General features: G+C 34.5%; 1 protein-coding gene across 1 annotated transcript; it reads left to right on the top strand.

The window, feature by feature from the left end:
- The first annotated feature begins 314 nt into the window (after positions 1–314).
- LOC124360596 (metal-response element-binding transcription factor 2) lies at positions 315–26,431 on the top strand. The gene is made up of 7 exons (XM_046814342.1): positions 315–617; positions 897–1,014; positions 9,617–9,742; positions 17,164–17,361; positions 20,376–20,531; positions 24,814–24,986; positions 26,187–26,431. Exons 2-7 carry the CDS (start codon positions 991–993, stop codon positions 26,398–26,400), a joined length of 891 nt encoding a protein of 296 aa, XP_046670298.1. The 5' UTR covers positions 315–617; positions 897–990; the 3' UTR covers positions 26,401–26,431.
- The last annotated feature ends 355 nt before the right edge of the window (positions 26,432–26,786 follow it).

Raw genomic sequence — 26,786 nt, 5'->3', positions numbered from 1 at the left:
AAGGTATTACAGAACTATAATTTTTTACAACAAACACCTGTATAACGCATTAGATTTGTTCGTATTATTATTTCCTTTTTTTAGTAATTTGAATCCAAACTTAATTTGCTCATTACCGGTTATTCTGCCAAACGAACAGTTATGATACAATAGTGCTACGGTACAGTTGATGCTGATGCCATATTTCTAACTACTGGAAGCATCATTAACAAACATTATACTTATTGTTTGCTATTTGTCTATGTTTAGATGTTATTTAGTTCTGTGTTAGGAGAATAGGAGCGCTAGTTTGGATGCTGTTTCTTGATGCTCAAAGTTTATAGGTTCTGAAATATGATTACCGATAGGCTGAACGGTACTAACAATATTTAGCAATGTTTGATTCGTTTTAGTATTATGATTTTTACCAAAATGTTCTCTAATTTATTAGGAGAGTGTATATCATTATTCAAATATTTTCAGTGGTGCTCTTAGAATGGATATTAGATGTAGAATTTGAAGTTTATATGATCTTCTTCAAGGAAATCGTCCGCCCGTGTTTAGTTTAACCAAACATGGCTGACTTTTTATGGAGAAGACGGTAGGAATTTCGTACAAATGAAACTCACAGGCTTTAGGTGAATAGCTTTTTTATTTCCGTTTCTTGCATTTTTCTACCACTTAGATCTATATATTTTGCTTTGAATTCATGTAATCAGTTTTAATGCTCAAATTTTAGTAAGAATAAATTATGATCTGTTATGCCCATTTAAATTCTTGTATGTGTTTTTTGTTAGCATTTTATTACCAATTAAAATTTGTTTAGTTATATATCGATCATGGTTTAATTATTAAGTGTAGATAGGCTAATATAAATTGTGTAAATCTGTTGTAACCAAAACTAAACTGTATTTTAGGAAAGGATTTACCTTTTCAAGTCACTGACAGTAGCCCTTCTGCTCATAAAGGGCACTTACATTGTCAAGATTTGCTTAAAGTCAGATATTGAAGATGTCAGGAACAAGTCGAAGAAGGGTAAGTCCGAATATTAACATAGTTTTAGGCCTACACATTTATATAAAATTTATGTAAAAAATAAAATCTTCGGAGCTACTGTGGTTCTTCCTGAGGGTATTTTTTGAGGTTTCAGTACCACAATAATAATAAGCAGTCACCACCACAATCTAATCAACTATATTATCAATTAGAAATATCTAAGCTATCAAATATAAAAATATTTGACCTGTAAATATTCATAATTAATAATTTCCAGATGTGTTAACAGAATAACAATATCGTTGAAAATTACTTAAAGTTAAATAATTTGTATAGTGAGTAATGACGTCAGCAAGGACAATGGGGATGATCATGTGCTTTTTGTGCCAAAATGCATTTTTAAACATTTAACAATGTTTCCTTGATAACGATCTTGCTCCTGTAACACTTTGGAGTAAGATTTTTCGTCACTGTCAAAATCGCTGGCATCTATTGCAAATGTATTCACAAAAAACTCCAAGGGCTTTTTATCAATTCTGTAAGGGTTTAGTGACAAAATCAACTCTTGTTGACTACAGTATAATAAACGGCTACCAACACAATCGGATGATGATTATTGAATAATATGGAATCATCGATATTCATGACCATCCTTTTTCCTCCTCCTCTGGTGCTGGTTGGGCTGCAGACAACAGTTTCTTTCTAGTTTGCCTGGTAAATTTCATAAACCAATAGTTAAGTTGACTTTTGGTCTATCTCCATCACTTTGACAACCAGCATATTTTCCATAGAGCCATTGCTTAGATAGATCCTCAATGATTGATACTGTAAAATGATACTTAGAGAGGACTTTTCCGGAAGTGTTTTCTGAGTAGATGGTGTGTGTTCAATATCATCCTTGCAAAAATATTGAAGGTCACCTTTTTCCAGTCTTTTAGGGTGCGTCTGTCATCCAAATAGCAAAATCATTTGTTCGGATCCATCGACACTGCCTATAAAGTGCTTGTAGGAGTCTTATCATTTCAGAGACTCTTATCATCTTGATGATTTCTTTTCTTTATTATCTTTTGGGTGGATTTGCCTGTTTGTTTTGTCGAGAGCACGGTTTCAGGTCTTCTTTTCTAAGATAGTTTTTCCCGGAAACCTATAATACGTTTTCTATTGAGCCCCATATTCATTGTGACTATAAAAGCTCTCATTTCTCCCAAAGTTACAGGTCTCCATTGTCAAGCTCTTGAATTTAGAGAAAACATGTGCGTGCGTAGCAATGTATTGGTAGCCATATCTTATAGTCTCTTATATATGACAGCAGTCCACTCCATATAATCAGGAATATTAGGATCTAAGTCTTATGAAATGTCATGATCTGGACCAGGCATTTAAAAATCTTGTGCAAATCTAATGACATTTTCAATATTATTCTAAACAAGAATATTCACATCATTATTTACACGGCCTAGTTTTGTTGTGGCAGGTTATCAGAAGTCTTAACATAATGACTAGTAGAATGTAAAAGGTTTACCTGAACATGTGATGACATCATCAATAGTTTCGTCAATTAATGGACTAACAGGCCTTACTTTACTCTCTTGGAAACAAAATATTCTTCATCAAAGCTAGTTACTTTTGATAGTTCCCAGTTATGGTCATCATCAATGTGGTCGTCTAAACCTGACATAACTCTCTTAATTTCACTGTCTGCATCTTCAGATTCATCTGAATTAGATGTGATGCTTACAAAACTATCACCCATGAAATCCAAACCAAATCATTCAGTAACTTATTTAAAAAAAAATCCATATAGTATCAATGTTTACTTCATCATTATTTTCTACAACTATTTAGATTGTGTTTATCGCATTTGGACTAACCATTTATATAGCCAGTAAACATGACCAATCAAACATCCGTTATATCGTATGTCAGAGGTTTTCTTACAATTTGCGATTGATCGTCTGATACAACGAATGTCGGGAGTGCAAAGGGCTAAATCCGAAGTGTCAAGTTTGTATTTATTTGTATATAAATTTTGGTAGTATAAGTTTTGATTATAATTTTGGTGTTTCTGGGAGAGATAAAGACTAGAACTAGGGGTGGAAATCAAATTAATAGTGTTCCGTAGCAAACAAAATCAGAACAAACACGATACTAAAAACACACTTGAGAAGACTTTTTGAACATAGTAAATTTGGTTTGAATTAATATATTAACAATCATGTACTATTTTAGTTGGAATCAAACCAACTATGACTTTTTTATAAATTAATGTAGTTTTTATGGCATCAGTATGTGCAGAAATACAATTCTAGATTGGCTATTCTATTCTAGAGAGGTTTGTTTTGTATGGTTAGATGACAAGTTTGAAAATAAAGAATTGGTAGGTGGTGATGAAACAAAAAATGGAAAGAGCAACTGTAGAAGACTACAGAGGGTACATGGATGATATATATTATTGAAATAAACACAAATATAGACATTTCCAAAAGGATAAGATGCGGTTCTTTCCTTTTGGAGATTTACTGATTTACTTATAGTAAATACTAGCTGTTTCCCGCGGCTTCGCACGCGTCTCTTAAGCTTTGCCCGTATATTTCTTTGCCTTCAAATAGTGTTTGGATATTTTAATATACGTAACTACTGTGTTGTAACTGCAGTTTATAATGTGCAGGCGCTTTGATAACTTTTATATCTTGCAGTAAAGCCTGTTGGTTAGTTACATCAATGGGCATTGCGTATAAACCTTCTACATAGAAAAATACAAATTTTCATAGTGATCGGTCCAATAGTTTCTGAGTCTATAAAGGACAAACACACAAACATTCATTTTTATATATTATGATTGCAGAAACAGTTTAAACAAAATTTGTCGTTTCTCTTAAGCTTACTCTATGCTTTAAAACTATAAGTGTAAAGAAATTTATATATAAATATATTTTTTGTCGCATTATATATGTTTACAAAGAACAGCTGATTAAAAATTTGAAAAGACTCTTTCACTTAATAACATATGTTTGCTGCAATGCATTTCTTACGGGTATTTCTGTAACCAGTGGGGCGGAATCCTGAATCGGGAAAGGGATAAAAAGTATCCTATAACCTTCTACAGATCAAGACGAACAAATTAAAAAAAAAATTAGGCGAATCCGTCCAGCCGTTTGTGAGTGATGCTGTTACACACGAACAGTTTCATTTTTATATATATAGATTGTCAAGCATTTCAAACGAGGAGTAACAATAGTTAGATTTGTGGAAAGCCGATTTTGGTATAAATACAAAAGGATATGACCATTTAACTATAAATCACACAAACGTCGATCCACTAACATCTGCAAATAATAGAATCCAACTAGAGAGCTACAAAAAAATCATTAAAAACAGGACTCAGGAATGACTGCATTGTAGATTATATTGTTTTCAGTATTTTTAGATAGTCGGGAATATTGTTGATGTGATTGTGATGGTGGCCGCTTATCATACTGCACCCAAGTTTGACCTGTAGAAACCCCAGTGGTCAAATTCTGTCGAATTACAAGTATCAAGTAGGTAGCCCTGCCCACTGCTGCACCATTCAAAAACGTCTGTTACTTTCTGGATAGCCCCCGTAGTTCTATTGAGAGTTTTGTTTTTAATGATTAGAAGAGATCAACACTCACTTTCAACACTGACATACCCAATAGATCCAGTATTCAAAGAAGCTTATCGTCATCTGTAAACAAATCTGTGATAACTTATCTTACCAATTAAAAAATAATTGGCATACATCAAGTTGTTGGAAATGGGAACGTGTTTGATTAAGGGTTTCCTCCTATTTGTGGACAATTTTTATGTCAATCCCACTAGTGAAGTTTTTATATTCTAAACTTATGTTTATCACTGGAACCTTAGAAATAAATAAAAAAAAGTATAGGCTAACCTGCTAAAATGAAATCCACGATGGGCACAGATCAGAAAAATTACTATCAACAGCCAGAAATACTGATGCTTACTTTTGTTTGGAAATTGTTTGATGGAATTGTTCTCTTTGTAGTGACATTAGACATTCTACATTCTTTATTAGCACATTACATTCAAGGACAATGTGAACACATTTTGGACAGGTGATTTGTCATAAATGCAAAACTAATACTATAACTATCCTAAAATACAAAAACAACAATACAGACTACTATCTTACAGTTATTTTTCAGCCAACTTGCTTTTAGTATATTACTATACTGGTGTTTTTTTTCCAAAATGAGTCAAAATTAAAATTAAAGAATTCTGGTACAAAATAAAAAGGATTATACATCAGTAACGTCTTCAACTCTTCCTCGAATTGATTTTCATTTAAACTTTTATAATAATTTGGTATAACATTGTACCTATACTTTCAATGTACTGACATTTTAGAAAGCACTCGGAATAGGATGAAATTGGCAAGGAGTGAAAACTGGAACTGTAGTAAGTGCCGTTCAAGCAAAGGTAAGGGATCTAGGGAGTTTGCTGGTATAGAAAAACTTCACACTGAGTTTTTAGCTAAAATGGAGGAAACTATTAAGTCTCAATTCCTGCAGTACAAGACAAATTTGGGTGCTCAGTTAAATTATTTAAAAAATTCACTGGAGTATTTTTTATCGTAAGATTGATGACTGAGATCCAAATTAAAAGCTATGCAACCCAAGTTTAAACTCTGCAGGATTCTCAGGACCTCTTAGTAAATGAAAACAAACTGTTTATAAAAGATATTGACATATACAAAGCATACAAAGCTAAGTTACATTATTTAGAGCAGTACAACAGAAACAAATATTCAAATAGATTGGTGCCAGAGCACAGAAACAAAAGTATGAGTGGTGTTTTGGAAACACTATCAGGAGTTGTAGGTGTCCTGATAACCTTTGTAAGTGACATTCAAGCTATGCATCATATTCCAACCAAATGTGAAAGGGGCCCTAAGCCCATAGTTGTTCAGTTTTCAAACAGACAAATCCGTGACTCATTCCTGTTTAAATGTAAAAAAAAAACAGTGTTAGGTTGACCTACTTTGTGAAGGATGTTCCTAAGACTAATGTCTATGTAAATGAGCATTTGACACCATATAATAAAGACCTTTTGTATGATACAAAAAAACTCGAGGAGCAAGGATGGCAGTATGTCTGGGCTAGAGAGGGGAAAATATTTTTCAAGTAGAAAGAAGATAGGAAAAAATACAGGTAACTTTTCTTGAACAGATTAGATTAACAAAGTTGCTGGGTGAGAGCAGGAATGGGCAGTCAACAGAGTTGTAAGTTTTCAGTATATGAGAAGAATAAATACAAAATTAGTCTTTTAAATAATTTATGTCCAACACTTTTCTAACTAGTTATGATTTGGAAATTAATTTTAAAATACTTGTTTTAAACATAAAAAGTTTTTGAAAAATCTTGATGAACTATGCATTTATTTAAACAGTTAACAGAAAAATATAAATTAATTATTTTGATGACAGAAGTCTACATTAAAAGTGGTGAGAAAGATAAGTTTCATATGCCTGGTTATGACCTTGTATTCAACCCAGGCCTGATGGACAGAGTGGCGGTTTATGCATGTTTTTAATAATGTGCAGTCAAGCCTTACAGTACTCTTATCAGCTGATTCCTCTACCTACAGCATAAGCGATCAACATTGTTTTCAATGTAATACAAAGCAACAACAATTTTAAACTCTACACACACACATACACATACATAAATACATAATATGACTTGTAGTGAGGCACCACATGCCTATACATGTGCATGGGATATGAATGGTTAATGTTTGGGTGGTAAAAATAAAATGATGAGATAATGTTTACTTTAATCGTCTTTAAAAAATTTTTAAATTTATAAAAGTACCAAGATTAATCCTCATCTACTATTAAATGGCCAAAAAATTATTAAAAATATGAATTATTTTATAGACTTTTAAACGGTATAAATTAATGACACATGAATATAATATTAAATTTTACCACAGAGGTAGTTCTAACATATGTTAATTTATTTTTTTGATAATTTGGTTTTAGTTTTATTTAATTTAACTTGCTACTGAACTATACCTTAAACTGTTTACTGGATTCACTAAATGCTACTTGTACATTTGTATTAGTTCTATTGAACACTTATGGAGACCACAGTAATAACATATATGCATAAGTTTAAACCTCTCAATAAGCGTTGTCCTTGGGAAATATGGCTCTTTACTATCAGTGTGGCAAAACATCAACAAAATTCATTGTTCATTGTGCAATTTATTTCACCGTCACAATAAGTTATTTCATATATTACAATAATCTCTTAACATTTTCCTAAAGAAAAATTAATTCTAGCAATGTAAAACATCCAGAAAATAACATCCTTGTTGGCAAGCCTGCCCACTTTGTTACTAATGCTGCCATAACTGCAATCAGTTTATAACAGCAGCCTTTTCATTACAGTATTGCCAATACTCAACTAAATAAAACAAAAAATAAGAACAGCTTTTGTTTCTTATTTGTTTTCCAATGGTTAAATATTCAAAATAATTCATGATTTTCCCACATGACAACCAAATGACAGAATGACAACAAACATTATTTAGGAACTTTTAACACATATTACAATTGTGTTGTGAGATGTACACATACTACCAAACCACCTGAAGGAGTTAAATATTATTAATATGTACTTTAACTATAAGTTAGTGATTATTAGGCTATTTTATTGACATTACTACTACTAAAGTAATCAATTATATACTACTTTATTTCATAAATGTAACAAAATGATGTTTTTCATTACATTTTACAATTGTTTAATTTTTTTTTCTTCTTTACTTTATTATCTAATACTAATTATGATATATCTGAATTATTTAAATTTTTCGCCCTTTCAATATTTTGAACAACAATTTTCAATACTCTTCCTTTAATATTCTGTGTTTGTAAAAAAAAGAACAATGTGAAACCCAGCGATGCCGCCAGCAACATGTGTGGTAATTGTATTTGTAACCGTTTTAAATGGTCTGTAAATATGTATAAGTTTACAATTTTGAAATGCATTTTTTTTCATATGAATTGGAGATTAAAAGCACTATTGGTTTAGTAGTAAATTAAAACTTCTTATTTAGTCTACTTGCAATCTAAAGTAGCCTATTTGATAGTATTATGTGTATTTTTAACATAATTTGTGTATTGAAACAATTACTTTGACTTTTAATATAACTGAAACTGTTCACATTAGTGATTAGCAATTTTTCTTTTAAAAGGAATATAATTCTTATAGCACACATGTTGTTTTGGAATACAGCGGAAATCGCTTTGGATAACTCCAACACTCCATGAGAAATTTAATTAGGGGCATCAAAACTTGGAATGTTTGGGACTTGTGTAACCAGATCCCAAGAAAAATAGTGAAAGAAAATAATGTAAACTTGTTACAATTTGTTAAAAGCATGTAATGTCTTGTTTCCCTACCTTGTATTTTGTGTATTGTAGACGTCTTATAAATATTAAAATTGTTACAATTTTTTTCATTTCAAAAGTTTGTACTCTTTTATAAAATACAAGAACTAAAAATGCACTTATCCAAAATATTAATTTTTTACACTATCCATGGTATTTTTAGATATTGTATACATTTATTTACATATATATTCTTTCTTAATTTACAATATCAAAACAAAATATTGACAGTAAAAATACTACTTCTAGTTTTTGGAATTTGTAACATGTTAACTAATAAAACCATCAAACATTATATACATTTTTACTCACAAATAAATTGGGATTACAATGAAAATATTTCAAAATGACCCACAAATCACAAATGTTACAACACAATTAGAGCGATGACAACATATGATCAATAAACAGTTGTGATTGATGTGTTACTACAAGATTTTCTACAAGGCACATAACTTAGCCAAATACGATATGCATCAATAGACAGTGTGTAACAGGAAGTTTATAATCAGCTGTTTAATACAATATATGATACGTTATATTTCAGATGGAAAAAAAACTTCTTCTAAAAACATAATTGTAAACAACTATTAACCTGTTGTGATCGCGACAACTAACGCTGGAAGTGTTATACAAATTTCATGTACTTTTGATGTAATACGACTTGAAGAAAGTTAATGTTTTTGTATCTAAATACTATTCTCTCCAGTTATCTTTTATATATTATATTTGTAAAGATTCCATGACTGAGTCTTCAGCAATTTTTCTGTGGACTTGGTTACAAGATATCCCCAACTACTATGATGCATACCATTTTCCAGTTTTTGAGATCAGTTTCAATACATAATAATAAAAGTGTCAAAACATAGATATAATTTTACAATAATGTTAAAAATTGCGGCTTCTAAAATAATGTATAAATAACATTTGGTGACAAATTGTATAAAAACTAACAGAGCAGCAAATAATCTTAAAAAGGATGTTTTTAAAATAGTTTACTTTTGTTGTGATCTCATAAAATAAAATCATATAGATATAGTGAATTTAATCTCGAGTAAATTTACATACATGCTATGAATATGATTCTTCAGAGCTGAAAATAAATCTGAAAATTGCAACTACATTGTCACTTAATTTATTCTGTTAAGAAGTCTGCTGCTATATAAGTTATCATGAAGGTTAATCAACGATTCTTTTCAGGACCAGCGAGATGCGGAGAGTCCGACGGCTCCAGACTCCACAACAAGGGATCGGGTGTTTTGTTGTGGAGATGAGGTACTTGTTCAGAGGAAGGATGGCAACTTTTACTTGGGCACAGTTGTTGAGGTAATAGAAATCTAGAAAACAAAACTGCTTGTTTAGTGAGCCAACCTTGACTCATAAGTAAGGCCTCACATTGTGAAAATATATCACAGGTTTTACAAATCTGTGTACATACAGCTTTTGGTTGGTATGACTGGCCACCATGCTCACACGCTTGTTTATCAATTTTTGGAATCGTATAATTTTAACTTACAACCACTGTTAAAATCTCAGAAATATACTTTTTGGTTACAGTTAAAAAAAAAAAAAACTTAATAGCAATTATTGTTATTTAAATTGATATTGTAACTGTTATGTTTGTATCTAAATAACAGTACTTGTGCCGGGGGCGGGTGAATCGAAATAAAGAACACATTTACATTTCTTAAGACACGGCCACACGAGGGGTGTGGTGGTGGCAAGCGAGACTGGGAGTTGACTGCCCACTGCGGCTCAAGGAATGCTTGGACAAGGCAGTGATCAAAGGAGAGGGGATCAGGTGATCTCGAGTAGCCAATGCCGTTTATTCAAAATCATACGATTAAAAACATCCGACACATTACGTCATATGGGGTGATGTGCACCTGTTGCAAATATAATTTAAACTTACTAGATAAAGACACAAAGAATATTCATATATAACAATTTCCTCCCTATTAAATTCAGAAATTACAAACAAATCAAATTTAAAAATTAATTGTCCTTCAATAGTTTGAATGCTTCCTCTTGATACTTAAAGTAATAATTGATAAAGTACTGATATGACATGATTCTATAATTAACAATAAGTTGACAAAAAGTAAACACTAAACAAGTTTAAATTAAATAAACGCTTGATAAAACCACAATATAATAAAAAGAAAAAAACACATAGTATAACATAATACACAACCATTACTGAATAAGTACATCTTTATTATAAGTCAAGTTTATTTACGGGTTTTCTAGTGCGCTCAGGATAGCGTCGCATCCGACTTTTGGCAGGTGCTGTCAAGAACAGCTGATTTTACGCGCTCTGATATTGGTGTAGTACGGTGCGGGGTAGAGGGGGAAGAGAGTGACCTTCCACCACTCGCCGTAGTGGTTGCCATGCCAACTGGCGATCGATTTACGTCATGTGCAGGGGGAGAGTTACACTGCGATTGGTATTGCGGCGCTGCCAAGTCTACGTCTGCGTATGCGGAAGTAGGGGTTGCCACGTTTCTCGGTACAGTTTCTGCTACTGCACTCGAGTCTCTGTCTAGCGAACTGTCACTCAGACCGATCAATTGATCTATGTGACGTTTCGTTACAATGCCAGAACTTAACTCTATTTCATACATAACAGGACTGATTTGTTTATTTACAATACCTTGCAACCATTTGTTGTTTGACCTGTAATCTCGCATTAATACAGTTTGACCTGGATAAACTACCCTAGTAAATATTTTTATTAAAACTATTTTTTGCTCTCCTCTTTGTTTCTTATTTACAAACTGGGTAATGTTTGGTCTCAATAGATCCAACCGGGTGCGCGCATTTCCTGCCAAACATTGACTTGCTTGGTGTTTCATTGGTAGTACTATGTACAGAGTTACGGTTAGTCAAACAATATCCTACTTAAGGCTACGCTAGCATCTGCATTGTCATGAAATGCTCGCTTTAATTTGTCTTTAGCAAATTTCACGCTGTTTTCTGCTTGGCCATTACTTTTTTGGATGATACACTGGACTGAAGTATGTTTTATACCGTTCAATTTCCATGAACTGTTTGAACTCCGATGAGGTAAAGGGTGGTCCATTATCAGAATGTAAATTAACAGGTAGACCAAAGCGACTAAATAGCTCTCTTAGAAAACTTATAGCTAGTTTAGCGGAAGTTGAACTAACTTCGCCTACTTCTAACCATTTTGAGTGAGCGTCAATGACGATTAAATACATTTTATTTTTAAAAGGTCCTAGGTAGTCCACATGAATACGTTCCCAGGGAGCGGAAGGATAGTGCCAAACATGTAATTGACTTTTTGACGGGTTGTTCCGTTCCCGGAGACAGGAAGAACAACTGTTAGCTATATTTGTGATCTGTTCATCAATACCGTTCCACCAGACGTAGCTGCGTGCTACCGATTTCATTTCACAATACCTAAATGACTAGAATGAAGCTCTTTAAGTACATAATCCCTTAAAGTTACTGGTACGACTACTTTATAACCCCACATAATTACTCCAAATTCAACCTGTTAGTTCGTCTCTGTCTCTGGAAATAACGGAGTAAGCTCTTCGCTTCCCTCAGGAATGACATTAGGCCAACCGTGCATAATGAAGCCATACACTTTACTTAAAACTGGATCTTTCTGTGTATCTGATTTTACATGTTCAAAAGTCAAAGGTAATGAGCTTTCTTGAATACAATGTAAATAGGTACCTTGCCACGCAAACTCATCAGTAGCATTGTTGTGATTGACACTTAAAGGCAATCTAGATAACATATCTGCATTATTTAGTTCCGTCTTTACGTTATTGAATGTCAAATTCGTAACCGGACAGGAACAAAGCATATCTTTTGCATGCGACCGCAGCAAAGATAGGTAACCCTTTTTTATTTCCAAAGATACTTAAAAGAGGTTTATGATCAGTGTACAAAATAAATTTCCGACCGTCACAAGTATTGATTAAACTTTTTTGACTGCAAATACGATAGCCAGAGCTTCTTTCTCTATCTGTGAATAGTTCCGCTCAGCTTGTGAGAGTGTGCGTGCGTGACTGATAGGCTATTGGTTTCTCTATACCACCTGGTGAGATAACACTTAGGACGGCTCCCAAGCCAACTGAAACTAGCATCTACGGCTAACTTCAAAGGCAAATTAGTGTCATTAATGCGCCAAAAATTGGTGCGTTTGAAAGTAACTCTTTTACTTTGTCAAAAGCTGCGATACAATTCTTATCAAAATTAAAAGGTGTGTCCTTCTTAAGAAGACTGTACATGGACCTTAGTATAGTGGAACAATTTGGTATGAACTTTGAGTAGTAATTAATTAGACCTACTAAAGCTTTGACCTCTGTCACTGTTTTAGGTATGGGAGCATTCCTAATTGCTTCTACTTAGATTCGGAAGTGTGCAACCCTTCTTTGTCAATACAGAAACCTAAATACTCCACTTTAGGTGCAAAAAATGTGCATTTATTCTTTTTTTACTGTGAGACCATTTTCGCTTAGGCGTTTGCAAACTTCCCTAAGTTTTTGATAGTGTAGATCATCGTTTACATCTGTAATCAATATATCGTCTAAAAATACAACAACATTGGACAAGTCTTGTAAACACTGTTCGATTCTGTACTGAAATATACTCGTTGCGGAAGAAATTCCGAACGGCATTCTTTGATAACTGAATAACCCTTTATGGGTACTGATAGTGCATAATTTCTTAGATTCTTCATCTAACTCTAGCTGCATATAAGCTTGGCATAAATCTATTTTACTGAATTTCTCGCCTTTCTGTAAACAAGTAAACAATTCATCTATTCTGGGGATAGGGTACTTTCAACTTCTAAACATGGATTTAAGGTAACTTTAAAATCTCCGCAAATGCGTATTCCTCCGTCTGGTTTTATTACTGGAACAATGGGAGTGCCCCAGTCACTACTTTTTACTGGAACAAGTACTTTTTCTTCAGTTAACCTTTCTAGTTCTTTTTCGACTTTAGTTTTAAGTGAAAAGGGGAATGGACCGTGGCTTAAAATACCTTGGTGTGGCGTCAGGTTTTAACTTTAATTTAACTGGTTCACCTTTTGTATTGACCTAATTTGTCACTGAAAACTTCCGGAAATTCTTTGATCAAATCTTTAGTTAATTCAATGCAATGTTTACTCGTAACATCCGGATTACTGTCTTTATTGCTTATGTCAAATATTTTATTTTTGAAAGATATTTCCACACCGAGACTTTGAAGCCAATTTCGTCCTATGAGAGGGTGAGCTCCTTTCTTGATTACAAACAATTCAAGAAATTTGCTAACTCCTTGATATTGAACATCCCACTTCAATTTTCCCTAACGGAACTATAGGTTCATTCGTATACGAAGCTTAGAGATAAGTCAGTGGGCAATAATTTACAACTATTAAGGTTTCTTTGTAAAATTTCTCTCGCTGCACACGCTTACTGACGCGCCTGTATCAGCCTCAAAATAGATTGGCTTACCCTTAACTATTAATTCTAATTTAACCGGACTAACTTTAATGTGCTCAACTTCCCTTTCATTCATTTTAAATAAATTTGAAATATCTTCCTCATAGCTTTCAGGTTCAACATTACTATCAGTGTTTTGACTTACATACTTCTTCTACATAATTATGTCTACTATCATTTTTATTTTAAAGTGTTTAAACTTAGATTGTTGGTTTTTGGGGCTTACCCTTTGATCGACAAACCTTAGCAATGTGATTCTTTTTTTCCACACGCGTTACACGTAACACCAAACAATCGACACTGATGGCGCAAATGGCCCACATTACCACAACACGAACACTGCACTTTGTAGTCGTGCGAAGCGCTGCTTTTGGGGTTGTGGTGGTGACTTCCAGGTGTGGTAGCGCCGCCGGCACCCGCCGATGCTCTGCTCCCCAGCTGTTACACTGCGGTGATGAGCTGTCATCTTTTGTATTCGCTCGGCGTTGCGGCTTCCGCTGATCGCCAGGGCTGCTGCATTCTTCTCAGCGGCTTCTTCTGCTGACGTGATGATTTTAACTGCTTGGTCAAATGTCAAGCTGGATTCTCCTAAACAGTTTTTGTTTTGTTGCTTCATTTCTAATTCCGGAGACTAAACGATCTCGCAGGTAATCGTTTAAAACTGCCCCAAATTCACAATGGGTGGACATTTTTCTTAACTGGGCGATGTAGTCTGCTGCTGATTCGCCTTCGTGCTGAATCCTCTTGCTGAATTTGTACCTCTCGGCTATGAACGATGGTTTTGATACAAGTGATCTTGAATCAAAGATACTAATGCGTCAAAACTTTTTGTAGAACGGCTTATTGGGCGTGCATAAATCCCGTAATAGACTGTAAGTTTTTTACAACCGGCAACAGTTAATAACGTGCTAACCTTTTTCTCCTCCTTAATATTGTTGCACTCGATGAATAGTTCGAAACGCTCGATATAAGACGACCACGTCTCACTATTTTTGATCGTATTCACCGATTCCGCCGATTATTCCCGACATTTTTTTGTGTTGCCGGCAGTTCGATATCGTGTGTAGTAACGGCACTAAATCCACTTCGTCATCCGACATTTACACGTGTTGTTCCAAATTTACACTACGCGGCACAATCGAACAGTTGCATTGCCCGGTATGTAAATTTAACCGACCTCGTCGCCATTTGTTATGTTTGTATCTAAATAACAGTACTTGTGCCGGGGGCGGGTGAATCGAAAATAAAGAACACTTTTTACATTTCTTAAGACACGGCCACACGAGGGGTGGTGTGGCAAGCGAGACTGGGAGTTGACTGCCTACTGCGGCTCAAGGAATGCTCGGACAAGGCAGTGACCAAAGGAGAGGGGGATCAGGTGATCTCGAGTAGCCAATGCCGTTTATTCAAAATCATACGATTAAAACATCCGACACATTACGTCATATGGGGTGATGTGCACCTGTTGCAAATATATTTAAACTTACTAGATAAAGACACAAAGAATATTCATATATAACAGTAACTGAACACACTATTCACAGTCTTGATCAAATATTGCAATATTATGTAAACTCCAAATGATATAATTATAGATAGATACAAAATTTGAAAGATTATGATAGGTTCTTTTACAATTTGATTAATTTGGTAAATTTTGCACTGTGGTTATATCTTATGATGATATTATGTCTTGACTGATTTGTTAATGCTAACTTTTTAATTGCTTTTTGTCATGTCAATTTTATTCTGCTTGTATTTGGTTTTCCTCACCATTTTTGAAATAAGTATTACTTATCATTAAAGAAATTTCACATTAATGTAACTACTACTACTAGCTTTTTCTGTTAATTTATTATAATATAAACTATTTAAATTCATTTTGTAGTTACTTTTTGCATTGAAATGTATCCCAGATTACTCACAAGGCTAGAGAATATGTGTGAGAATTGTAGTTATAAAATAAGAATTGATTGTGCATAATTTTTCTGCCTTGTGTCAGGTAATGCCACTCTCAGCTGACCTCCCATTACTCTGCCATCTGTCTGTATTTGTTTAGTTATTTACCGCCTATAAATCTATAACATATTTAGCATAGTAAAAGCTTCTGAAATTTACTGGTAACAATTCTGAAGTGTTGGGAGAAGGTGTAATGAATGACAATAATTAATAATAATAATAATAGTAAGTAAACTATGAAGCCTTAATTGCATACTTTCTTTTTCTAAAGAAGATAAAGACTGAGCCGGATCCTGGCGACCTCTTTCACACACTAAACATCTCACTTCAAACGTCTACCAAATTAAAATATACACCAATGATAAATATTCGTATACATGGATGATTATGAAGAACAATATTATTTCAGACATTTGCTATTGTTATATGTTACAAAAATAGAACACTATGTTTAAAATATTAACCCTTATAACGTCACAGACGCCGTATGGCGCATAGACACAAAACTGCGTCTATAGCAAATTTAAGTTCCTTTTAAATCCGATCAATGTCACTAACGGTATGCGTCAACCATGTGTGTGGGTTATTGACCTATGTCAAGCGTCAAAATATAGCTGTTGCGTTACATTGTTTGAAACAATAGACGCGGTGTCAAGACACTCTCCCCACCACACGGCACAGACGCCGTACAGCGCGCGTGCTTTTGTTTGCAGTTTGGCTTCAGGTAGTGTTGTATATTTACAATCATGCATTTCTTTTTTATATTTATCACAAGTGTAATTTATATAATTGTCTGGTAATGTTTATAGTTTAGCTAATAAAATTTTGTGTGCCTTTTATTTTGACTTTATTTATATCTACAATTTAATGTCCCATAAATATATGTACGTACAAGATAATTTTAAAATTTTTACTTTTTTATACTTACCATAATTATAGAAAGTAAAAATAAAAATGAACTTTACACATTTAAAAATTTTTTTTTTTTTAATATTGTGCCGTTTGCTGGAAGTCGTGAAAAGATATACTGACGTTATAAGGGTTAAAATCTCTACCCTTTTCTCGGGTGTCAAACCACAGTGTTCTTCCTCGAAGTATAGTGTTCTATTTTTCTAATATAACTTAACAATCAATCAGAATATCACACGGTTTTGGAAACAAGTCGGTATCCAAAATATCGTTCATAGAGATGGGTGAGCCAGGCATTTACTGTGACGATTTGCTTAGTAATTATTCTCAAACATATACTCTGTTGGTTAAGAGTTCCATGTTCTTGAATTAATTATTCAAGAATCTAATGTGTTTTGATTTTAATAATTTTAGGTGAATCTTGTACAAGAAAAGTGTTTGGTGAAATTCGATGACAATACTGACCATTGGTCTGCTTTCAAGCACCTAGCAAAGCTCAATAAGGTGGACAATGTGATGTGTGTAATATGTAAGAAGTCACAGACCAAGAAAGACAATGAAGTTGTGGTCTGCGACCGGTGTTCCAGAGGTTATCACCAACTCTGCCATCAGGTACATCTATTAGCCTATTTTTAGTGTAGTAGCTTCTAAGTAAACTTTTCCAATTTTCTCTTAAAAAAAATTATACAAGGTAGTATCCTCCTTTAAGTGTAAGAACAAACATTTTGAGGTGAGTTTATAGGATTATTTTCAATCAGAAGAAGACTGAAGTACTATACAGATTGTTAGTGCTTTTTGAGAAATTGGAAATTTTTAGATTTTATAAAATAGTTCTAGAGTTATAACTAGTTAAGAGTCAGTAAATATATATTTTTAACAAAGACTTAATACAAAACAGTCTTTAAATTAAAATTACCTGAAATATTTAAACTTATTTAACTATTATTGCTTATAAAAACATGTTACCATTTTAAAAACAGGGTAACTTAAAAAACCCATCCTATAAATTTTTATCAATAGAGATAAAGAATTTTTTACTATTTTAACCCTTTGCGTGCCACGGCGACGATACATCGTCGCCAAAAACCCTTGCGAAAAGTGCCACGGCGACGATCTATCGTCGCCGACTTACTGTGCGAAAAGTGCCAGGCGACGATCCGTCGTCGCCGTCTGTTATCGTAATTTTTAACGCTTTATTTTTCATGAATTCTTTTCACAACCAATATTGTTTTATTTCTTAACTATCCTGCAATAGATAAATAATAGTTCACATAGTACTTTATATTAGTGAAGATAAAAAAAACACAGAATAATAGAAGCAACAACAGCGGGCGGTGATTAACCGGGCGCGTAACATCGTTGGCGCGTAAACAACTCGCTACTTATAGTATGCGTAATATCTAAAAATAATACGTTCGGTTACATGGTTGTGTTTACATCGTTTTGAGGTTAGGATCTCTAAAATGATTTTGTTAAATTGATATCTCCCGTGCGTGCGCGCGCGCGCGTGTGTGTGTGTGTGTGTGTGTGTGCGCGCGCGCGCGTGTGTGTGTGTGTGTACATATTTTTTGGGAAAATATGAAGACCATATATTAGATATACTTTAGAACCAAAGGATAAATGTAAGTAATGCATTAATTATTTTTGTTTTAGTGTTGTGTTACCGGTACTGAAAAATGATTTTTTCATTATGTACATAATTTCAAGCATTGTTATGTAACTATAGTAATTATATAAAAAAGTTAACCATTATTTTTTTTCACATTAACAATGTTATAAAGAATATTAAAAAAATTCTTCCCATAGTAAAATTGTTTCTTATTAATTTGTTAAAAAAAATAAAAACTAAAAAATAAAAATTGCTTTATACATTTTTTGGTTTTGACATGCCAAAACTAATATTATTTTATGTTGTTTCATTTGTTTTGTAACATTTTATTGTAATACAACTTTTTACAAATATTTTGATACCTGATTCATAAAAATAGTATGAAAAATAATAAAAATATATTCTTTTTCCGGAAGCCCGGTAATACTTCTTATTATTCCCTGGCATTTTTCGCATATGACTTGCAATATAGTTGCTAGTGCATTTCTTTTGTACTAAGTTTTTTGCCTTGTGGCATTCAAAGGGTTAAATTCTGTTCTTTTTCCACAGTATTTTGATATCATAAAATTAATTGACAAATTAAAAATTAAATATATTAATATTTAAATTTAAAAAGATTTGAATAAAAATGTTTGGTATTTATATACAATTCCTTCAGTGATAACTTTGACTAAAACGCATATTACAAATTAATTCGCTTATGTTGTTTTAGCCTATAATTGAAATAGAAGTCTACTGTTGGGAGTGCCAAAGATACCAAACAACACCACCAAAGCCATTACATGCCATGAGGAAACGACCACCTGCCCCTCTAACTTGAATGTATATCACAAATTAATTCTCTTTTGTTGTTTTTGCCTATAATAGAAGTAGGGGTCTACTGTTGGGAGTGCCAAAGATACTAATCAGCACCACCAAAGCCATTACGTGCCATGAGGAAACGACCACCTGCCCCTCTAACTTGAATGTATATCACAAATTAATTCTCTTTTGTTGTTTTAGCCTATAATAGAAGTAAGGGTCTACTGTTGGGAGTGCCAAAAATACCAAACAACACCACCAAAGCCATTACGTGCCATGAGGAAACGAGCACCTGCCCCTCTAACTTGAATGTATATCACAAATTAATTCTCTTTTGTTGTTTTAGCCTATAATAGAAGTAGGAGTCTACTGTTGGGAGTGCCAAAGATACCAAACAACACCACCAAAGCCATTACATGCCATGAGGAAACGACCACCTGCCCCTCTAACTTGAATGTATATCACAAATTAATTCTCTTTTGTTGTTTTTGCCTATAATAGAAGTAGGGGTCTACTGTTGGGAGTGCCAAAGATACTAATCAGCACCACCAAAGCCATTACGTGCCATGAGGAAACGACCACCTGCCCCTCTAACTTGAATGTATATCACAAATTAATTCTCTTTTGTTGTTTTAGCCTATAATAGAAGTAAGGGTCTACTGTTGGGAGTGCCAAAAATACCAAACAACACCACCAAAGCCATTACGTGCCATGAGGAAACGAGCACCTGCCCCTCTAACTTGAATGTATATCACAAATTAATTCTCTTTTGTTGTTTTAGCCTATAATAGAAGTAGGGGTCTACTGTTAAGAGTGCCAAGGCTTCCAAACAACACCAACAAAGCCATTACGTGCCATGAGGAAACGAGCACCTGCCCCTCTAACTTAAATGTATATCACAAATTAATTCGCTTATGTTGTTTTAGCCTATAATAGAAGTAGGGGTCTACTGTTGGGAGTGCCAAGGATTCCAAACAACACCACCAAAGCCATTACGTGCCATGAGGAAACGAGCACCTGCCCCTCTAACTTGAATGTATATCACAAATTAATTCGCTTATGTTGTTTTAGCCTATAATAGAAGTAGGGGTCTACTGTTAAGAGTGCCAAGGCTTCCAAACAACACCACCAAAGCCATTACGTGCCATGAGGAAACGAGCACCTGCCCCTCTAACTTGAATGTATATCACAAATTAATTCGCTTATGTTGTTTTAGCCTATAATAGAAGTAGGAGTCGACTGTTGGGAGTGCCAAAGATGCCAAACAACACCACCAAAGCCATTACGTGCCATGAGGAAACAAGCGCCTGCCCCTCCTCCTCCCCTCTCAGTGGTTCCTCAAGAACAAACAAAAAATAAGCTGCCTTATGATGTGAGTATCAGACATAAGCAATCAAGATTTGCATTCTAATTATACAGGTATGCAAGGATTTATTAAAAAACGGAAATTACAAACCGTAAAAATATCTACAACTTGCTAATAAATGAATCAACATGCGTTATCACTGTGACAATGTCGTAATGTCTGGTTTACATGTGAGCGAGAATTGTGCAAGTCTAATCGTAATTTTTTTAGCTTACCTGATAAAATGGAGCGGTTCACACAAGTGAGAGCGAGCAGGCTGACCACAGCTTTCTTTATTGAAATATGGGTGTCAGTGGATTCAGCTAGAGAGGAGTTCATGGTCTTGTTGAATAATATGTATATAAAGTATAAACATTATGTTTTGCACATTATGATGTTAATATTTTATGTTTTTTATTTGCAATATTTCATGTGATATCTGTGCACTAGTAAATAAAAACTTTTATTTATTGTTATTTGTTCGTTTTGTTACTTATAATCAGATTACATCACCTTAAAAATATACCCATATATATGAATAACTATTTACCTGAAAATTTGTTATTGTTATTTATTTTACAATTATAGTACTTATCCAACAGAACTTGTAGTTGTGCATGGCAGGAGAATTGCATTTGATAATAATTTGGTTATTTTACTAAAGGGAGCATGTCCAAATGAATAATTAAATTTGAGTACTAATTTCACGAGATAACAATTTTATTGATATAGCTGTAATAGACAATAGACAAAACTCTTTATTTCATGAACTTTGAGTACAGAAATGTCGTCAAAAGTTTGCAAGAATTGGAACTTGATGTAACAAAATATATATTACTAAAATATAAACTTCTTGCTTTATTCATAGCTTAACATGTAAATAATTAAATTAACGAAAACAATTTTTAACTACGATATTTTGAAATGGGCTAAAAGACAAAATTATAATTTTTTTGCTAAATAAATTTCTCCTACGTACAATTCAATTGAGAACCCCATTTAAGTTGTATCTCCTAAAAATGTATAATAATAAATGTTATTAATATTGAAAGATGTGGGACTTGAGACATAAAAGTATACATGAAAAATTAATCATCTACTATATACACCAATTTTTGTTTTGCATACATATTTGTTGTTTAGTAACATAATTCTTTTACATATTTAGTAGAAATGTAATGGTATTACAATTCTGCTTGAATATAGGAGTAATTAATTTACTATTTTCAGTTTTAAAAACATGTTTATTTTTTATTTAGTCATTTTCTACGTTTTAGTGTTGCATTATCAGTTTTGACTTGTATATGCCTATTATATCTGTGTAAAAATAATATAAAACTAATAAAGTATTTATTTGAGTAAAAATTAATATACCTAATAATCCTATCTACTACTAGTTATTATACACTATAAGTAGATTTAGATTTAAGTTATCATAAATATGGTACTAGTAGTTAAAGTGAAAGTTAACCTTTATGAGCGCTCATGTGATCTGAGCTTAAATTTGGATATTATCTTGAGTGATGTTTTTCTTTTTTTGTCAGAAATGCGGGGTGACACTGAGGCGTCATCTAAGCCCGCACTGATGGTCATGGGCATTTTCAATCAGTCTTTCCCGACCTCAGATCACATTGGACAATCTGGCATGTGATCGAAGTTGAAAAAATACTTTTCTGAACTGTCCAATGGTCCCACATATCTACTACGTCACCACTGTCAGCTACGCTCTAGTAGAGGTAGTGGTGGTTGTTAGCGACCGTCACACCTGCACGTTGCAGTCACCCGTGATCGGCCAGCACGTGCTCGCTCTTGTGAACTGTCCAATGGTCCCACATATCTACTACGTCACCACTGTCAGCTACGCTCTAGTAGAGGTAGTGGTGGTTGTTTGTGACCGTCACACCTGCACGTTGCAGTCACCCGTGATCGGCCAGCACGTGCTCGCTCTTGTGAACTGTCCAATGGTCCCACATATCTACTACGTCACCACTGTCAGCTACGCTCTAGTAGAGGTAGTGGTGGTTGTTTGTGACCGTCACACCTGCACGTTGCAGTCACCCGTGATCGGCCAGCACGTGCTCGCTCTTGTGAACTGTCCAATGGTCCCACATATCTACTACGTCACCACTGTCAGCTACGCTCTAGTAGAGGTAGTGGTGGTTGTTTGTGACCGTCACACCTGCACGTTGCAGTCACCCGTGATCGGCCAGCACGTGCTCGCTCTTGTGAACTGTCCAATGGTCCCACATATCTACTACGTCACCACTGTCAGCTACGCTCTAGTAGAGGTAGTGGTGGTTGTTTGTGACCGTCACACCTTGCACGTTACAGTCACCCGTGATCGGCCAGCACGTGCTCGCTCTTGTGAACTGTCCAATGGTCCCACATATCTACTACGTCACCACTGTCAGGTACGCTCTAGTAGAGGTAGTGGTGGTTGTTAGCGACCGTCACACCTGCACGTTACAGTCACGCGCGTGATCGGCCAGCACGTGCTCGCTCTTGTGAACTGTCCAATGGTCCCACATATCTACCACGTCACCACTGTCAGCTACGCTCTAGTAGAGGTAGTGGTGGTTGTTAGGGACCGTCACACCTGCACGTTGCAGTCACCCGTGATCGGCCAGCACGTGCTCGCTCTTGTGAACTGTCCAATGGTCCCACATATCTACTACGTCACCACTATCAGCTACGCTCTAGTAGAGGTAGTGGTGGTTGTTTGTGACCGTCACACCTGCACGTTGCAGTCACCCGTGATCGGCCAGCACGTGCTCGCTCTTGTGAACTGTCCAATGGTCCCACATATCTACTACGTCACCACTGTCAGCTACGCTCTAGTAGAGGTAGTGGTGGTTGTTAGCGACCGTCACACCTGCACGTTGCAGTCACCCGTGATCGGCCAGCACGTGCTCACTCTTGTGAACTGTCCAATGGTCCCAAATATCTATTACGTCACCACTGTCAGCTACGCTCTAGTAGAGGTAGTGGTGGTTTGTTTGTGACCGTCACACCTGCACGTTGCAGTCACCCGTGATCGGCCAGCACGTGCTCGCTCTTGTGAACTGCTCCATAATGTAATTCAAACACCGAACTCAGCTTTTCATGCTCTTATCACCCAGAAATCGCTGACTGCTGCTTGTTGGACTTATGGAGTTGCAAGTTATGGTTGGTGCTTTCTCACTGAGTGCCCGATTTCAGAGTCTAACGTCAAAACGTGCCACGAATGTGTGCATTGGCTCAGGACTCAGTTTGAAGTTTCTCAACTGAAAGAAACCCCATCTTTTTGCTATTTTCATTCATAATGTTGTTTATAAAAACAGTTGACAGTGAAATTATTATTTTTCCCCCCGTGAAAACTATGAATTAGCCGTGAATTTGATGACTAAGATTGAGTAAGAACCGTGGTTGTGTTTGATAGATTTAAGACCATTTATGGGCTTTCTATTGTGAAAATTGAAAGTATTACAATTGGGTGGGTTTAACCCTCTCCCGGGCAAACGCTTCAAAACACCTCGGCAGGGCGCCTAGCGCTAAAGTCCAAACACCTCCAATCGCCTCGAACTGCTTTATCAACGCCCTCTGCTTTGTGCTGCTGTCATACGATTGTTTGGGGAACTAATACTGGAAATATCTATTGGCAGTGTCATTGTTGCCTTGTTTATTCATAGTTTTATGACTAGGAACGCTATCTAGGATTAATAATTTGAAACGGTTCATTGATTATTTCATTGACGGTGATCTAGTTGTTTAGTAGTACAATTCTTTCTGACTTGTGCTGCTATCTTACGTAATTTGATTAACTATTTGGGACTTTTTATACAGGTTACATTACTGAAATAATTTTGTTAGTCGTTTTCGCAGTCAATTAAAACAAGATTTTTCATGTAAGTTTGGCTTTTTGTTTGATTTTAATTTACCTCATAAGGTTGATATTTTTTAAATAAATACAACGTTATTATAGAGGATTTAATCATCTTTGTAACGATGTACAATACATAATAGTTTTATTAAAATAAAGTTCTTTACTTAGTAAAAACGCGAATAAGTGTCCCCTCGTGGCAGAGCACCCGATTTAATTCAGCCCAGTAGCGCCAAAAGCGTGTCACGGTAATTCGACCGGGAGAGGGTTAACCTAATGAGTTTATAATGATATAACAATCAGGACAATTGATAAGTTCATTTGTTTTTTGTATGATATAACTATTAGTTAAGTTGTAAGCCTATTTCAAATTGTCTCAGCAAATGAGCAGATCATAAATACTGTTAGTTAAGTAGACGTACCACTGTAGACTGATTTTGTGATTGGTAGATGGACAACTTGGTGTGGGATACGCACCATAGAGTGAACAGTGACAACAAGTATTGTTACTGCGGCCTTCCTGGGGATTGGTACATGAAAATGCTGCAGTGTGGCCGGTGTAAGCAGTGGTTCCACGAGCATTGTATCCGATGTCTGCATTACCCTTTATATCTGGGTGATCCGTAAGTCCCAATAAAATAACTAATTAGTAGGGCCTAGTTAACAGGGCAAAAGAATTAAATTGAAATGTGAATGATTAAAATTAACCTAGTTTTAGTAAGTTTACATTTTTTTAATATCAAGGGTGTATATCGAAATTTGCATATGACTTGATCAGCCAGTTTTATCCAAACAAATTTTGAATTTTGATTTGTTCGAAAGTGTTCACTTGGCTTTTCTTAACATAGGCACAAATAACGACTTTTATTCTTGCATTTTTTATATTTTTTAAAGATTTCAAGATTGTGGACATTCAAACATTTCTTGAGGTTTCGAGATAATAACCATACAAAAGTCTTAAAAATATAACACTAAAAAATAATAAGTGAATGTGTTAATAAGCAAATATCCAGTTTTAGTTCTTAGGTTTAATGTTAAATTTAAGTTTACACCTGTAGAATGGATATGGTTCTTCATAGCTAGGCAGAAATATTTAAAGAATTAAATTGTGAGATTTAATTTTAAAATATTTTAAAGTCCTACACATAAATTGCCATGCAAATATTTACAACGCTGTATCATCAGTTTAGTGCAAATTGTCCACCTAATAATGTACCTTCCCTTGACATTTCGAGATGATAGCCACATGTGAAATGAACTTTTCTTCCGTCTAAGCCAGAAGTGTTATTTTATAATCAAAATAAATATGAGATCAAGTGTAAACACAACACACCTCATTCTTAGCATTTTCTTTTTAAGTTAATTTCTTTACTATGGCAATATGACTTGATGCTTTTTATTTTATACAGCATGCCTTGATAAACCAACATATAGAACAAGGGAAGTTTCTGATTTGTATCTTGGATTTTGTGCAATTTTTATATAATTACAAAATTCTATGAATTTTCCTCACTCCACTCCTAGGAGATGGCAAAAAGAGAATGGCAGGTTTACTGAACTGCTAGAGCGGCAAGATGTTTCAAGATGCTCCCCTTTAGACGGAGGAAAACAGCGCAAGTTGCAATAGGTGGCAATTAATCAGCCTTTTGGCAGAGGATTTTTATATTGTATGTGCACTCAGAAATTAAAATTATGTAAGTCACTTGATTATTTGATAATTTGACTCGTTTAGGAAACATCTTAGACACAGTTTTCCTAGATTTATTAGCAGTAATTAGTGTCTTGTTTTATTCTCATTCTCATTTCTTTGTTTTTTGTTTCAGATTTTATGTTTTTGTTTGTAATTTGTGCAATAATGGAAAAGAATTTATTCGACGATTGGAAATGAAGTGGGTTGATCTGATGCATTTAGTATTATTTAATCTAACTGTTTACAAAGCAAAGAAATTTCATGAGATAGATGCAGATATTTTACAGTATGTAAATAACAACTGGAATACCTTACAACTGCCACCAAAGGTATGTTTTTATCTTTAAGTTCAAGTTAATTTATTTTCTAATTAAATGCCAGCACTAAAGTAAGGGTGCAAAAAGGCTTAATAATTTGTCATTAATTCACTGCGGGTGAAAGACGCACGTCCGATTGTCCAGTGGACCAAACTCTGAAAGACGTGAGCTATTCATCCTCTGTTCGTTGTTTAGCAATTACTGTTTATTTCATACTTTTTCCACTAGAATGCACTCGGATGCTCTCAGTTATGTTTTGTACTCTATTATTTTCGCAGTAGTAGCTTAGAAATAATATCAGCTGGAATGGTATCATCTGTTTACTAATATGAACTTCACTTTCAGTTTTGTTTGTAATAAATGTATTTCGGTCATGTTCGTTGTTTACAATGGGCGATAAACCTGTGTATTTTAGA

Source organism: Homalodisca vitripennis, chromosome 4 (genome assembly GCF_021130785.1).
Source record: "Homalodisca vitripennis isolate AUS2020 chromosome 4, UT_GWSS_2.1, whole genome shotgun sequence".
Classification (NCBI taxonomy): Eukaryota; Metazoa; Arthropoda; class Insecta; order Hemiptera; family Cicadellidae; genus Homalodisca; species Homalodisca vitripennis.
The sequence above is the reverse complement of the archived record's forward strand: the minus strand, read 5'-3'. Positions and strand labels throughout refer to the sequence as shown.

Coding starts and splice junctions, on each gene's coding strand:
- LOC124360596 (XM_046814342.1), top strand. CDS start 991: ATGTCAGGAACAAGTCGAAGAAGG. Junction 9,743..17,163: donor ACTTGGGCACAGTTGTTGAG/GTAATAGAAATC, acceptor TAATAATTTTAG/GTGAATCTTGTACAAGAAAA. Junction 20,532..24,813: donor AAAATAAGCTGCCTTATGAT/GTGAGTATCAGA, acceptor TGTGATTGGTAG/ATGGACAACTTGGTGTGGGA.